At 39.5% G+C, this 16,312-nt stretch overlaps 1 protein-coding gene across 3 annotated transcripts in view; it reads left to right on the top strand.

Annotated features, from left to right (window-relative positions):
• RNF150 (ring finger protein 150) overlaps positions 1-16,312 on the top strand; it is a 286,828-nt gene that overhangs the window by 146,651 nt on the left and 123,865 nt on the right. For all 3 annotated transcript variants that reach the window (XR_009540245.1, XR_009540246.1, XM_060147682.1), the window contains exons 2-3: positions 6,366-6,616; positions 15,695-15,766. Coding sequence is in view for 1 of the 3 variants with exons in the window: in XM_060147682.1 (XP_060003665.1) it covers positions 6,366-6,616; positions 15,695-15,766 (323 nt within the window). In the remaining 2 variants the exon portion in view is untranslated. The remainder of the gene's footprint in view (positions 1-6,365; positions 6,617-15,694; positions 15,767-16,312) is intronic.

Genomic DNA, 16,312 nt, shown 5'->3' with positions numbered 1-16,312 from the left:
ATGTATTAAGGTTTGGGGTGAGACATTCACCGGCAGTCTGATAGTTGCTACCCTCGTTTCTCCCTGCATGCAAACTTTCATTTACACAGAAAAACTGTATTTGAAAATATTCTAGGCCTATGGTCTTATTTCCAAAGTTCATTGAACATTAGCTCTGTACTCCATAGGGCTTCTGTCATAAAGTCTGGTCTACTTTTCCATCTGATGCTGGGCTAGACAGACACCTCAAAATCCTTTTACTCTTCCCTCTTAAACTCTTGAACCTATCATGGATTGAAAACTAGTGGCCCAAAGACTAACTCCAGGTGCTTTCCAGTTAAAAAAAACAAACCAACCAACCTTTAGATGGATGTGTGTTATTTTCTTCTCAAATCATCTCATTTCCTATTGTCTTTTCACTGGGCTTATATTTAGATTCCTGACCTGGCACCTGTAGGATTTGAATTTATGATTCTCTGCCAGGAATAGCCCAAGGCAGCCATCTCTCTGCATTCTAAGCCCTGGACTCTTTTTTTTTTTTTTTTAACATCTTTATTGGAGTATTTACAATGTTGTGTTAGTTTCTGCTTTATAACAAAGTGAATCAGTTATACATATACATATATCCCCATATCTCCTCCCTCTTGCCTCTCCCTCCCTCCCACCCTCCCTATCCCATTTAACACACAACTCATCTCCTCTTTGGGGAAGATTTCTCTGCCCGCCTCTCCTCCTCTGTGGTTGGTTTGCCATGTGGCTCTCCAGAGTCAAGATAACCCAAACACAAGGCACTCTCCTCCTAAATACACCTCCTCGCTTGGTTGTCTCAGTTAAGATGCATCCAGAGAGGTAGACCAAATAACCTCTAATTAGACTCTTAAGCATTACCAAACAATAAGTATAAAAAAACCTATAAATAAGTTTTAAACTTTTTTGGACATGTTTTTAGACTTACAGAAAAGTTGTAAAACAAAACCTTCTTGTACATCCTTTACTGAGCTTCCCCTAATCATTAACATACTTTCTAATGTTAAATCACCCTCACCTTCCTAGGATAAATCCCCTGGGTCGTGAAGAGTTTTTACTATATGGTTGGAATCTACTTGTGAGTGCTTTATTTTTGCATCTGTGTTTGTTAAAAATAATTTTTACATTAATGCAGAAAGTGATAATACTTTACAGTTCTATGGTACTTTGCAGGCTTTGTAAGTCGTTTCACATACATTATCTCACTTGAGAATAGATAATAATCAGGAGCTGACTCTTTTAAAAAAAAAGTAGATATTAAGTGTATAAATAAAAAATATCTACAAATGGAAACTGCAGGTTTCGCTTAGTGTTGACTAAATTCTAAAGGGCCATCTGTGGAACTAAAGTAAGGATTAGGGGAGAGAGGATGCAGAGAACTGAAAAAGGGTTTTTGCTCACATGAACCTAGGAGGGGTCTTATCACCCTCCAAGATGCACAGGAAGGCATGCGGCCGCCAGCTCTGTAAAATATCTAGCCCTCTGCTGGTTTTCTAAACATTCTATTAACACAGTGTTTAAGCAACCTGGTTTTGAATTCATAAGTAAAGGATTTCCTGGTTATTCGACATTCTTTGGCTTTTTGAACTTTTGTTTTGATTCCTTACTTATCTGCATGTAGCAAATTAGATGATGGCAACTGAGCCCTCTCCCGGGAAAAGGAAGCACTAAAACTACTGGCTGCAGGGTCCTGTGTGTCCTGGTCACACGTTCTCTCGCAGGGCTGAAGAGTTTTTCCGGGATACACGATAATTACACAGCAGCGATCACTCAGAAGTAGAAAGTGCCTTTGGGAGGAAACTAGACGGTAGGCGGACTTCATTTTGCAAAAAGAGACACTCTGTATTACGGCGACTAGGAGTCAGAGTACACACAGAATTGCCCAAAGAGCAGGACCTCTTTGTAGATTTTACCCATACAAAATATGCTTTTTGTTAACTTCTCTTCCCCGAGCCTCAGAGCCTCCTGTGTGTCATGGATTAGACGCTTAAGGCAGCACTGAACTCTGAGGACATCTCTCAGCAGGGCTTTCAGCGCACTCTCCCCCATCACCCCCACTTCTCCCCTCGCTCCCTCCTCACGTACACCCTCAGAGCAATTACACTACAACGTACCTGGGGAGAATCTGCTGGCTTCTCTGGGACGCTAGCTGCATCTTCAAAATGAAGCAAAGATCCGGGAATTGTCTGAAAACTCACATTGGTGCACATGTCTTATTTGGACAGATTAGATCCTATAGCAGCTTTTGGTCCTGGACTTTGTGCATTGATCAGACTGCTCAGATAATTCATCAAGTCCACTTTGTACCATTTTTGGACACCCTAAATACCTAAATTCTTAATGACTATTTCTATTGGGATAAGTGGATACCCTCAGTATCTCTTTTTATCACGCACAGTAATAGCCTAAAGTGCATGGAGAAATATCCCAGAATCCCATCTATTTTTTACCATCATCAGCCCTAGAAATTCATTATGAATATTAAAGATGAATACGGTTGAGGTCCAGATGAAAAGAACCGCCCCATTTCCATTTTCACTGTCTTTTCAAGTGGATGTCATATATCATGAAAGTACAACAGTGGGATGAACAACACAGGTAGTGTAACTAAGCACATAAGTTTAAAATAAATGCGTTAAAGTAGCTAATTATACTTTATAGGAAGAGAAAATGTTTTCTCATGTCCTGATAAATGGGTGATGGGTAATTTAAAATTTTGTGGATATCCAAAATTTGGTTGCCTATTTTTTTCTTTTGAATTTTAGAATTTTATTTATTTTTTTATACAGCAGGTTCTTATTAGTTATCCATTTTATACACATCAGTGTATACATGTCAATCTCAATCTCCCAATTCATCCCACCACCCCACCCCCCACCATTTTCCCCCCTTGGTGTCCATACGTTTGTTCCCTACATCTGTGTCTCTATTTCTGCCCTGCAAACCAGTTCATCTGTACCATTTTTCTAGGTTCCACATATATGTGTTAATATACGATATTTGTTTTTCTCTTTCTGACTTCACTCTGTATGACAGTCTCTAGATCCATCCACGTCTCTACAAATGACCCAATTTCATTCCTTTTTATGGCTGAGTAATATTCCATTGTCTGTAGGTACCACATCTTCTTTATCCATTCATCTGTAGATGGACATTTAGGTTGCTTCCATGACCTGGCTATTGTAAATAGTACTGCTGTGAACATTGGGGTGCATGTGTCTTTTTTTTGTGTGTGTGTGGTACGCAGGCCTCTCACTGTTGTGGCCTCTCCCATTGCGGAGCACAGGTTCCGGATGCGCAGGCTCAGTGGCCATGGCTCACGGGCCTAGCCGCTTCGCGGCATGTGGGATCTTCCCAGACCGGGGCACGAACCCGTGTCCCCTGCATCGGCAGGCAAACTCTCAACCACTGCACCACCAGGGAAGCCCTGTCTTTTTGAATTATGGTTTTCTCTGGGTATATGCCCTGTAGTGGGATTGCTGGGTCATATGGTAATTCTATTTTTAGTTTTTTAAGGAACCTCCATACTGTTCTCCACAGTGTCTGTATCAAGTTACATTCCCACCAACAGGGCAAGAGGGTTCCCTTTTCTCCACACCCTCTCCAGCATTTGTTGTTTGTAGATTTTCTGATGATGGCCATTCTAACTGGTGTGAGGCGATACCTCATTGTAGTTTTGATTTGCATTTCTGGTTGCCTATTTTAAACATGCTGCGCTGAAGTTTGAAAAAGCTGTCCAGTTCCAGAGCCCAATTCTTCACTGTTACTCTCTATGGTCTCTTAATATAATTAAGGAGATAATAGGAGCATTGTTTTGCCAGGAGGGGTGAAAATTGGTGAAGAAAGGGTTAGGCTACCAAATAGTAAATATGTTAACAGCTCCACAACCCAAAGAGCCTGGTATTGGTCAGCGAAAGATAGACTCATCTTACAATAAAAAAAAAAAAAATCCAAAAGTAGACAACAATGTATGTCTGAGAATTTAGAGGAAAAATAAATTGCATCCTATCTGTCTCCTTTCTGCCCAGCACATTATAGGAGCTCAATAAATGTGTTGTTATTGAATCACATTCAGATTGTTCAAGATTTAAATGGAAAAATAAAACTACGTTTAAGGTTTCGATAAGCAATTTTAGATGAGTATTTCTATCATCTTTGGTGGAGAAGAGCTTCCTAAGCAGAGTATCAAAACGATGCCATAGAGGAATACATTGATAAGTTGACTACTAAAAAGTATAAAACTTGTCCAAGTCTGAGCATACAGAGTCTTATATACATAACCCGAAGATCTCATCCTCAAAAAAAAAAAAAAAAAGTCTCATTCTGGAGCCTTGAATAGACACGCATTAAAAAATATAAATAAAAAAATAAAATGAAAACTTAGGATTCTGTCACTGATTAAATATCTACAAAGTGCCTACAGCACTGGGATGAGCTTCATCAGACCAGATTAGTCCAGTATGCAAAGAGCATCGTATTTCTGTAGAGACAAAACCTTCCAGCAGCTTTAATTCCTCACGAAACCTCAGACCACATGCAACCATTAGCTGAAGTAAACATGATGAGAGAACAAGCATCAGAATTGTCGGTAAATTCTGCAAAGTTGAAATCTAAGCCATCAGTTTCAGTAATTCCCAGAAATAACAGCCAAATCTAAACACTGTGTAGTTTTGTGATTTTACAGTTGAGCCAGTGCAAAGGTTTTAGGAATTGAAAAAATCATATAATTGTTGTCTCATACACAGACACCATTGTATCTAGTTAGCTTTTAAAAGTATTCATTCAGCCTAAGTGAAATACCATCAAAGAATTTAGGATGGAAAAACTGCATAGAATCAAGGTCAAGTGAAAGCCCTAAATAACTTCTAAGAGACTTGCAACACCCTGAACAGATATAATCTGGTCGTTCCGTCTCGCTGACTGACCTCAGCACGTGAATAAGGCCAGCTTTAAGCAGCTGAAGTGGTGTTTACTTTTGCCCAGAATCTATACCCTAATTGTAAATTTGCACTTTAATTTGTAGTAACCCCAAGTAATAGGATATTTCCATGTCAAAGTGGGGCCCATGAAGAATGTCACAGGCATGGGTTTGAATTGGGGTGATCCCTGAGAACTATCCTAGTGAAACTGATGTTCTAATCTGTACGTCAGCCACAGCGGCATGTCGAGTAGCTCATTTGGAGCTAATATCAAATCCTTACTAAAGACCCCTTACAGAGGCCCCTGAACTCCCCACCAAGAGACTGTGCCTCAGAGTGTCATGAAGAGCAGGGACAATGACCCAGATAACTCAGACTGAAGAAAGGTACCACTTCTGCTTCAAAGTGTCCAGTAAGACACTTGGCGGTGAGAGTATTAGAGAGCGGAGGTAAAACCATCCTGGAACGATCCATACAGCCTCTATCCTCCCTTTGCTTGGCGTGAGAATACACAAACTGTTTATATTGAGTTAGGTAAAATAAGCAGAAGATAATTCTGAGACCATTATTTTATGTTGGCAGGTCGTATTAGAGCTTGTTAAGAAGACTCCTTTGGCAGAAACAGACTCACAGATATAGGAAACAAACTTGTGGTTACCAAAGGGGAGAGAGAAGGCGGCAGAGGCAAATTAGGGGTATGAGATTAACAGATACAAACTACTTACTATGTACACAATAGATAAGCAAGAAGGACGTATAGTATAGCACAGGGAATTATAGTCATTATCTTGTAATAACTCATAATAGAGAATAATCTATAAAAATGCGGAATCACGATGCTGTATGCCTGAAACTAATATAATGTTGTAAATCAACTATGTTTTAATACACTTTGGGGTTGCTTTCGGTACTCACTGTAGGAGAAAACTGCCTTGGGAGTGATTAGTAGAAATCTGTAATTGAGTACCCCTAGTGTCCATGGGAAAGAGAGAACTCAGAGACAGATGACATAAAACTGGGCATTTTATCCTTTGCCATGGGGTACAAAGTGCTTTTTCCCCTCCTCGGGCGGATCTGTGAAATGCAACATAGAACTGTAACCTAGGCCGGTTGGGAAGGGTCTACCCTTTACTAGACCAGGGTCAACACCACCCTAGGGGGCTAGAAAGTAGCACCATCATGACCTCGCTGGTACCAAAATCACGAGTTTGTTTTAGGTTCTTTTCTCATACAAGATAGCAGCACCCCAAGGTAGCTGAAGAAAGAGAAAATTCAACTCCATTTCGGGCTGTTAGATCTGAGAATTAGACTTGGCTGTTCGATCTGGCATAGAATCATTGAAAGAAGTGTCATTATTTGGTGCCCGTTCCTTTGTCCAGACATTTCACTGTGATTTTCTCTTTCTCTCATCCCCTTACCCTGTTGTCCCTCTCACAACAGGTGTAGAAGACATCGTGGCAATAATGATTCCTGAGCCCAAAGGGAAGGAGATAGTAAGCCTGCTGGAGAGAAACATCACCGTGACGATGTACATCACCATCGGAACCCGGAACTTGCAGAAATACGTGAGCCGCACCTCGGTTGTGTTTGTCTCCATCTCCTTCATCGTCTTGATGATCATTTCCCTCGCCTGGCTGGTCTTCTATTATATCCAGAGGTTTCGATATGCAAATGCCAGGGACAGGAACCAGGTGAGTAGCAGAAAGTTAAAAAAAGAAAAAACTTAAAAATGATTACCAGAATAAGGCATATTATTGTGTAAACTTTGGAAATCACAGAAAATACCAAGACCAAAACCAAAATTACCTATGATGCCCCCACTCAGCATAAACACTGTTAACATTTACTGTATAGTTTTTCAGATCTTTTCCAGGTACACATATTTTGATGTTTTGCTAACATTGTTCTGTAACATGGAAGTGCTTTGTCCCACGTTCCTATTGCTCATTTGGGGGACAATTATTTACTTATTTAAGAACAAAATAAAGGGAGAAAGAGGAAGGGAGCTGAGATTATGCTAATTGTATCAACATAATGTGGAAAGAGCCAGGATGTCCTCCTTGTGAACAGAAGGAGACAAAAAATAAAAGGTATTTTAAAAAACAACTAATTTTGGAACAGACAGTGCCTACACATAGTATAAAATGAAAAAGGTACAAAATGGTATACGGTGAAAAGTAATTGCTTTCCCATGTTTGTCCCTCAATTAAGCAGTTCTTCTCCTTGGAATATCTTCCCTTCCAGGGATATTTTATATGCTTACAAACGTGTGTGTGTGTGTATATGTGTGTTTTTAAACAAATGATAGCACACTTAACTCTGTACCTGTATTTCTCACTTCATCTTGGAGATTAATTCTTATCAACACTCAATCCAAGCTGCCTTCTCATTTCTAATAACTGTACGGGCAGACCTTGGAGATATGGCAGGTTTCATTCCAGACCACTGCAATAAAGCAAATATCTCAATAAAGCGAGTCAACAGGAATTTTTTGGTTTCCCAGTGCACATAAAAGTTATGTTTACCCTATACTATAGTCTATTAAGTGTGCAATAACATTATGTCTTAAAAAAACAATGTATGTACCTTAATTTTAAAATATTGCTAAAAAATGTTAACCATCATCTGAACCTTCAACTCATCGTAATCTTGTTGCAATAGTAACATCAGAGATCACTGATCACAGATCACCATGACAAATATAGTAATAATGAAAAAGTTTGAAGTATTGTGAGAATTACCAAAATGTGACACAGAGACACAAAGAGCAAATGCTACCAGAAAAAAATGCTGCCAATAGATTTGCTCAATGCAGGGTTGCCACAAACCTTCAATTTGTAAAATACACAGTATCTGTGAAGGGCAATAAAACGAGGTATGCTATATAATGCTTTATTTTCTGCATATGCCGCATTTATTTAACCAGCTCCTATTAATGGACATGTTTTCTCTCACCAAAAAACAAAACAAAACACACACACACACACAAACATGTACACATGACACAACACATTTGTGAGTATATCTGTATGGTAAATTCTGGAAGTTTTATAGCTAGGGCAATAGTATGTGTACTTTAAACTATATTAGATACTGCCAAATTGTCTGCCAGAAAGGTTGAACCAATTTATACATTAACCAACAATATAGTAATACTGTTTATACTGATATAAATGACATTCGTGCAGTAGAGTATTAATTTAATACTGCTTATACTAACATATACAACAATATACTAATGACAACCACTATTTACGCATATCCTCACCAAATGAATATTACAGCTTTTTTGTTGTATGCAATTTAATAAGTTAAAAATGGTATCACATTTTTCTTATCACAAATAACATAAAATAGAAAAAGGGGATTTTTTTTTTCTATGAAGTATCTGCTTACATTATTAGACCACTTTTCAATTGAACTGTTGGTCACATCGTACTGATGTGTACAAGCTCTTTACTGGTCAGAGCAGTTAACCCTTTTTTGGGGAATCCTACAGATTCCATTTTTTTTCTCCCAAGTTGTTATTGTCTTTGATTTATCTTTGGAGCTTTTTACCATGCAGAAATTTGGGGGTATTACATAACCGAATTTATCAATTTTTATAGCTCCTGAGTTTTATATAATAAGATCTTCTATAGCCCAAGACTATAGAAAAACAATATCTCATGGTTTCATCCACTGCTTTTTTAATTTCACTTTTATGATTAAACTTTAATCTACAGAGAACTTATTTCAGTGTAAGGAATCAAGTACAGAGCCAACGTTAGTTTTGTTTCAGATTGCCTACCAGTTTTTGTAACTGGTATTTATTGAATAATTAATCTTTTCCTTCTTGTATGCAGAACCCTCCCCATCTGGCATATATTAAAGACCCATATGTATTCGGTTCTATTTCTATGCTCTATAAAATGTAGCTTTAATCTATTCACATTCTAATATCATACTGTTTTGAATGTTTTAGCACCATAATGTTTCATATCTGCTCATGCTAATCTTCTTTCATTGCTCTTTCACTTTTTTCGTGTTTATCTTTACATGATTTTAGAATCACTTTTAGCTAGGTTTTTAATTTATAGAATAATTTAGAAGGAGTTTATAACCTACTGATGTTGAATCTTCCTATCAAAGTGTAGTATATGTTTTCCCTTTATTCAATTATTCTTTTTATTCCCTAATAGCATTCAAACTGTCCTCATTTAATCTTGCACATTCTTCTTATGTTTATTCCTAGGTCATTGTGTTGCAATTATAAATGAAATCCCCTTTTTTCATTTTTCCTTTTTTTCATTCAGTAAAATGTCATCGTATATGTGTCTGTGTATGCATGAGATACAGACACACATGTAAGACATGTAAGTTTGTGTTCTCTTTTTTTATTAAATGGTGAGCATTTCCCCCATCATTAAATAATCTTTGAAACATGATTTTTGGTGGCTACCTAGTAGTCGGTTTCCACCACTTACCACAAGTGGACAAGATACTTTGTGCTGTAGTTTTCTAAACTAAATGGGAATATACCTTCTTCTTATAGTGAGGATTAAATGGCTTAATGTATCTTCTATTTTAAAGTCCCTGAACATGATCAATCACTTGCAAAGCTCTCAATGAAGGGTGTCATTATTACTATCATATAGATTCCATAACAATTCCATACAATTCCAACTGTGCCACTTTTACTGAATATTCTGGAATTTAAGCGGACAGTTATTACCAGTTAGACACAAGGCAGTGAAACTAGATATAGAACAAATATGTTCAGCTCCACTGGTTCCTAAGGGTTACGTTTGAAGAAACCATACAGATATAAATCAGTTATTGCAAAGACACTTTCCAGCTGATCCAACAATGATCAATAGAAATGGTACCCCTATCTTTTTGCGTCTATAGATAACCCAAGCAATCATTGGGAAATTGAGGTAAGGATGAAATTTTAGGCTTGACTTGGTTGAGTAACTATTTCAATTGCTAGTTCACTTTGTGCCGGTAGACAGAGATTGCATTTCTGTCCTGGCCTATGCATACTCTGTGATGTATGTGAAAAGCAAATTAGAGGTGGATGGGGTTTAAGTGTTTACTCTGCTCCCTTCCTTGATTACAGGATGTTACCTTCAGGTTACGCAGTGAATTTGGATCATGCTGAAAGTTAGCACTGTTTCTTGATCAAAATAGACACCATACTTTAGCCCTTTTATGAGTGGAATAAGACTATATAATTTCCCTTAGAAAAATATTTTTCTTTTGATGGGCAGTGCTTCGTTCCATTCAGCGGAAAGTTACAGCTGCATAAGCTATAGCTGTACTAACCATGAGGTGAACTGAAGTCATTTATTTTTATTGAAGCACTATTGGCCCTTCAGAAAGAGTAACTCTCAGGTTAGATGTAGGCTCACGGTCTGAAATGGAATATCAAAGGCATTCATGTTACATTGGTGAAGTATCTAACCTTTCAGGTGTGTGATAGAGAGACTGAACTTGAATTAGCCAGAAGCGTACCTCAGTCTCTGCTTGGCTTGGTGGAGATCACACTTAGAGGAAAGTCACCGTCATCTTACACAATCATTAGCCTTTTCAGATCATTTCAATGCAGTTTCTCACAGAGTAAGATTTGCTCGATGTTCTTTATGTTAGTAACCTCACAGCGAGGTAGATGATGACATGGAGAATATGGGCCACAGTTTAAAGTGGAGAAGGAGATTTGGCCGGAGTGCCATGTTTCCTAAAGCAACTATACCAAGATAGTGCCAGTCAAGGTAATGGTTAAACACAGCTTTGGAGTCAGGTCTGGATCCACATCTTTACTCTGGCAGTTTCTAGTGGTATGGTCTTATGTGGGTCTTCACCTTTCTGTGCCTAGATTTCCTCACATATAAAGTGGGAATGGGGACTTCCCTGGTGGTCCAGTGGTTAAGACTGTGTGCTCCCAATGCAGGGGATATGGGTTTGATCCCTGGTCGGGGAACAGAGGTCCCGCATGCTGCATCCAGGAAGGGTCTGTAAGTGGAGATGCTTCTGTCTACTAAAGAGCGAGAACCAAAGTGGTCCCTGATTGATGCTGCGCTGTCCTCAGGGGATAGAGAGCAAGTATTCAGTGAGGTCATTAGCCGTTGATTTACTGTGTTTCCATAATTCAGGTCTCAAAGGATCTTTGCCTCCCAGTTCTGTTCTGAGCGGATGACAATGATGAGCTGGTAAAGCTGGAAATGACGTGACTTTACATACCTAAGGTTACTAATAAAAGAAACTAAGGTCCAGAATACTTAAGTGACTTGGCCAAAGTCACACAGTCAGTGAGTGCCAGAAAGAGGACTAAAAGCTGGATTTTCTTACTCCCAAACCATTGCCTTCTCCGCTACAACACCTCCTCCCCCCTCCAGAGTAATCCTGATGGTTTTACCTCATGCCCTGTGTGCACAGACAGCTTTAAGTCCTTACGCTGTGGAGTCACCATGGCCGCCAAAGGAGTCTAATTCTTTTATCCATATTTCTAAGTGGATGGAGGGGTGATTTGCATCATAGAAATTGATTGGACTTGCTGTGCAATGGTTTCTGTCCCATCAAGCAGGCCCAGGAGAATCATAATTATGTATTAGAGCAAGGGCGGGAAGTGGCTGAGTCACCTGTGGCCACATGAGCATCCAGATGACTGGGACCAACTCTGTTTATGTCTAGAATGGCCTCTCTTCACCTAGAACATAAGGACACTTATTTTTCCACTTGGTCGTGTTGATGATGACAGTAATCATGATTAGAAAATATAGCTGTCAGGAAAAAAAAGAGGCAAAGATGATACAGAATTATTCAACCAAATGAGATAAGAAGAACATAAACTCTATTTTTTTTTTTTTTTTTTTTTTTTTTTTGCTGTACGCGGGCCTCTCACTGTTGTGGCATCTCCCGTTGCGGAGCACAGGCTCCGGACGCGCAGGCTCAGCGGCCATGGCTCCCGGGCCCAGCCGCTCCGTGGCATGTGGGATCTTCCCAGCCCGGGGCACGAATCCGTGTCCCCTGCATCGGCAGGCGGACTCTCAACCACTGTGCCACCAGGGAAGCCCCATAAACTCGATTTGGATGCTGTGTTTTGGCATCCTTAGTCCTAGTTTTTTCTCACCTTGACTGCATTTCTGTTTATAACACAGAGGGGAACTAGAGGGAAATGTCTTATTTTTCTCAGTTTCTTAAGTATTTAGGAGATAACTAAATTATACATCTTGGGTTGGAGTCTGTCATTGTTTACTATCCTTGTTGGTGTTTATGTCAGACTTTATTCTTCTAATAAATGGCTGTGTGTTTATTTTCCATAAAGCTGTTTACCTTCATTGTTGTCAAGGAACCAGTAACCTTGGTAAATATTTTCTTATACCTGTTTCAGTCAAATTGATGAGTAAATCTAATTACCAAGATGGCTCAACTCCTGACAATTTTCAGTGAAAAGTATAATATGATTTGGATCTGGTTGGGTTAGAGAACATCTATAGGAGCATCCTGGAGAAGGGATAGGAATCCCTGCCTGAAACAACAGGTCTGTACAAACCTGAGGAGGTCCCTATCTGCCCAAGGTGGTCCCTCCATCTACCTGAGGTGGTCCCTAAGTCTTCCATTAGCATCACGTCACTCTGCATTTCTAGGAGAGAGTCTGTTTTGTGATGATCTTCTGCTCCAGTCCCTAGATTCTCTGCTCAACTACATACAAGACTTGGTTTGAGCAAGGTCTGTAGCTTTCCCTCTCATTTATAGTCGGTGCAGTTAAAATCCCAAAGACAGAACAGACCAACTACAAGAGCAACAACTTCCTTATTTGGGCCATTTTATTAAGAATGTTTATGGGCTTCTGTCATTAGTTTGCATTTTGGAAATCCAATAATACTAGTGTGAAAATAGTTGAAAGTGGGACAATCATCTTTATTCAAAAGTCAGTATTTCTGATTTTCATGTCACTCAAGAAGAAATAGAGACATGCCTATATTGACAAAATTTGGCTACATGCAAATGGTCATAGCATTTTTTTAAACTTTACAGTGCTTTTCCCTGATCCCATAGTTATCATCTATATCTCAGAAGCTGGTTTTTCCATATTTTCCAGGTATCTAGATCATCTCTTTTTCCCCTGACAGGGAAGATTTTCATATCCTTCATTAATCCCTACCAAAACACAATCCTTTTCCTCCTCAAAAGAGGTATAGGTGGGCTTCCCTGGTGGCGCAGTGGTTGAGAGCCCGCCTGCCGGTGCAGGGGACACAGGTTCGTGCCCTGGTACGGGAAGATCCCACATGCCGCCGAGCGGCTGGGCCCGTGAGCCATGGCCGCTGAGCCTGCGCGTCCGGAGCCTGTGCTCCGCAACAGGAGAGGCTGCGACAGTGAGAGGCCCGCGTACTGCAAAAAAAAAAAAAAAAAAAAAAAGGTATAGGTAAGCTTTGCTTACCTTATCACATGTATTACTTATAGTTTTCCATAAATTTTCCCATTAACTGGCTGAATTTCTCAGGTTGTATTTCATGCTTTTAAGAAATCTCTGGATTTAAGATTTTATTCACTTATCAACCCTTTATGGAGTTTCCATTAGATAGTAAGCTGCAGAGAGCAGGAAAGTGTATGTATTTTTTCACTACCATTGTTTCAAAACCCAGAGCTAGGCCTGGAACAAAATAAGTGATCCGAGATACGTGTGGAATGATCACGGGTCACTGATTGAAGGCAGCTTTATTCTAGGTGCTGGGGACACAAGGGGAAGCAAAAATAAACCCAATTGTGCACTCAGGGAGCTCACTTGAGCGAAGTAGAACGGGAGTTGATCATCAAAATAAACATCAACTTGCAAATGTTGTGACATTGCCATGAAGCGAAGGTACAAGGAGCTGTGAGGATCTGGCCTCCAGGGGTCCTCTCTCCTGGAAGAAGAGGGAGGAGCTTCCTGAGGAAGTAGCTTGAGTTAAGACCAAAGGATGGTTAGGCACCAGCTAGAGGAAGAGGAAAGGAAAGAGAGTTGCATCCTGTTTAGTTTCATCTCAGTTCTTTTCTTTTCCTCTCACTGTATGTTCCCCCTTGGTATTTATCATTATAGCCTCTTCCTGTTTTTCCCACCACCTTAGTTTGCTCAGTACTCATGGATTTCTTTATAAGTCTCAAGTGTATGTTGGTCTCCTTTTAGGAAACAACCAAGGCTTACTTTTCTGTTAAAAATGCCAGTAATTATTTTAGAAACTAAGGACAGACTATCAAAGAGCAAAATGAATTAACAAGGGAAGCATGTCCTCTTCTACCTATTTACTCTAATTGGGGTGTGCTTAGGGACATGCCGTATCACAGGTACTTAATAGATTTTGATTGGTTGGTCAGCTGATTGGTTAGTTGCTTGGCCGGTTGACTGAATGGCTGGTTGGCTGGCTGGCTGGCTAGATGTTGGTTGGTTAGCTAGCTGATTAGTAGGTTGGCTGGCTGGCTAGCTGCTGGCTGACTGGGTAGGTGTTTGGTGATTGGCCGACTGCCTGGTCGGTGGGCTGGGTAATTGGTGAAAAAAATGAGAGGGGTAATTTAGCTTTGGTTTTAAATTCATACTTAATTTTTACTCAGATTCTGACTGACCTGTCACTAACTCTATGATATTAGACAATTGACTTAAGCTCTTTAAGTCTCCATTCTATAAAATAGTATTTTTCTCATAGAGCTGTTGTAAGGGTAATAGGGATATAGCTTACAAAGCTTTAGCACGGTACTTAGGCTAAATGAACTCTTCATTAGTATATGCTCACTACTTTAAAGAAAAGAAAGAAGGTAGAGTTTTATTTCCAAAAGAAACAAAATTAGTGAAAGCAGATGATGATTCTTTTTAAATGTTTGCCCTATTTATCTTAGTCCTTCAAATATGTTTCACTGCTGCAAATACACTTCTGTTACAGACTAGAAATACACATACCTGAGAAGATTACAGTATGTGGAAAACTCATAAGCGCACAAGCAAACCATTTTTTTCCTCGACAGATTAAAACGTAATTCTCTCCCCACCCTCTTCCTCTCCCATTCTTCCTCATGACCCTATTATTGTATTATTGTAGGGTGCATTAGGATACTAACTTCCTCTATTAAAAAAAGAAGTGCATCATATATTATTTCTTAACATGGGTGACGATGGTTACCCAGGAGTTTGCTCTATAACTATTTGCTAAACTGAATATGTATGATTTATGTATTTTCCTATGTGCACACTCACACTTAAACACACACAAAAGAGGTGAAATTCGCATGTAACAAGGTGATGGGATAAGATAGTACAGACCAAATATAAACCTAAGTTGGGTCTAGATAAGCAAAGGAAATTGCTTAAAAATTCCAAATTGAAAGGAATACACAAACAATATACCCTGTGAACAAGAGATAGAGATTATTCCAACTACTCCAAATTGGCTATCTCCATGTCACAAATTGAGTGGCTAGAGTGACAAATTAGGGAACTGTTTGTTTGTTTTGCTAATCTGCATGGATGTGACCCGCGCTGGAGTCACCGTGGGGCAGGATCCTTCCATGTCGTATTCCAGTTGCTTAACCTCAGGCATGAAGAGCTTCTCTCGATGACAGAGCTCTTTAGCAGACTGCGATGAGTCAAGTCCCTTTGCACAGGTATCACTGCCCCGTCTCTTCCAGCCATCTTCATTAACATGCCTTCTACTTGTGCATGATTTCAGACCCAGCTGCCCTGGTTTACTGAATGCTATCAGACACAAAGTTAAGAATTACAAGTCTTTATTACTAACAAGCAGCTTTTGGTTTTTCAGCGCCGACTGGGAGATGCAGCAAAGAAAGCAATCAGCAAGCTCCAGGTCAGGACCATCAAGAAGGGTGACAAGGTAACAGCCTCTTTTCTTTTTTGGCAAGGAGCTATTCAGAGAAGTGTCCGAGTTTCCTAGCAGCCAGTGTGGAAAAGAAGATGAGAAAGGGAAATACATACTAATAGTTCTCCTGTGAACATCTGTTATTATACCCATCATTATTTAACATAATTTAAAGCAGTTTATAAAATGCATACTATAGAACAACAAAGTAGTTGGAGGAAGAATTGAAAAGTAGGTATAGGAAAAGTAGACGCAACCAGGATGAAATCAGTATACACACGCATTACCTGAAACATATAGGAGAAATGGGTCCCAAAATTTAAGTTGGGGCTCTCCAGCAAGCCAGTGCAAAGAGGGAAACAATATTCAATATTCAAACAAATCTAATTACCTTATTCCAGCGTCCCACAAGATAAAAACAAAATGGCCGTTGCTGGTATTACAGCTTGAGAAAGGTTTTCCGTGAATCCTTGCAAGGAAGATTGTTATGTGCTGAGTGATGTCCTCCACTTGAGTCTGCAGCAAATGCAAGAAGCATATTTAGTCCCTCTGAAATTGAGT

Source organism: Lagenorhynchus albirostris, chromosome 4, assembly GCF_949774975.1.
Source record: "Lagenorhynchus albirostris chromosome 4, mLagAlb1.1, whole genome shotgun sequence".
NCBI classification, from domain to species: Eukaryota; Metazoa; Chordata; class Mammalia; order Artiodactyla; family Delphinidae; genus Lagenorhynchus; species Lagenorhynchus albirostris.
Note: the sequence above shows the minus strand (reverse complement) of the source record. Positions and strands in the feature narration are given on the sequence as shown.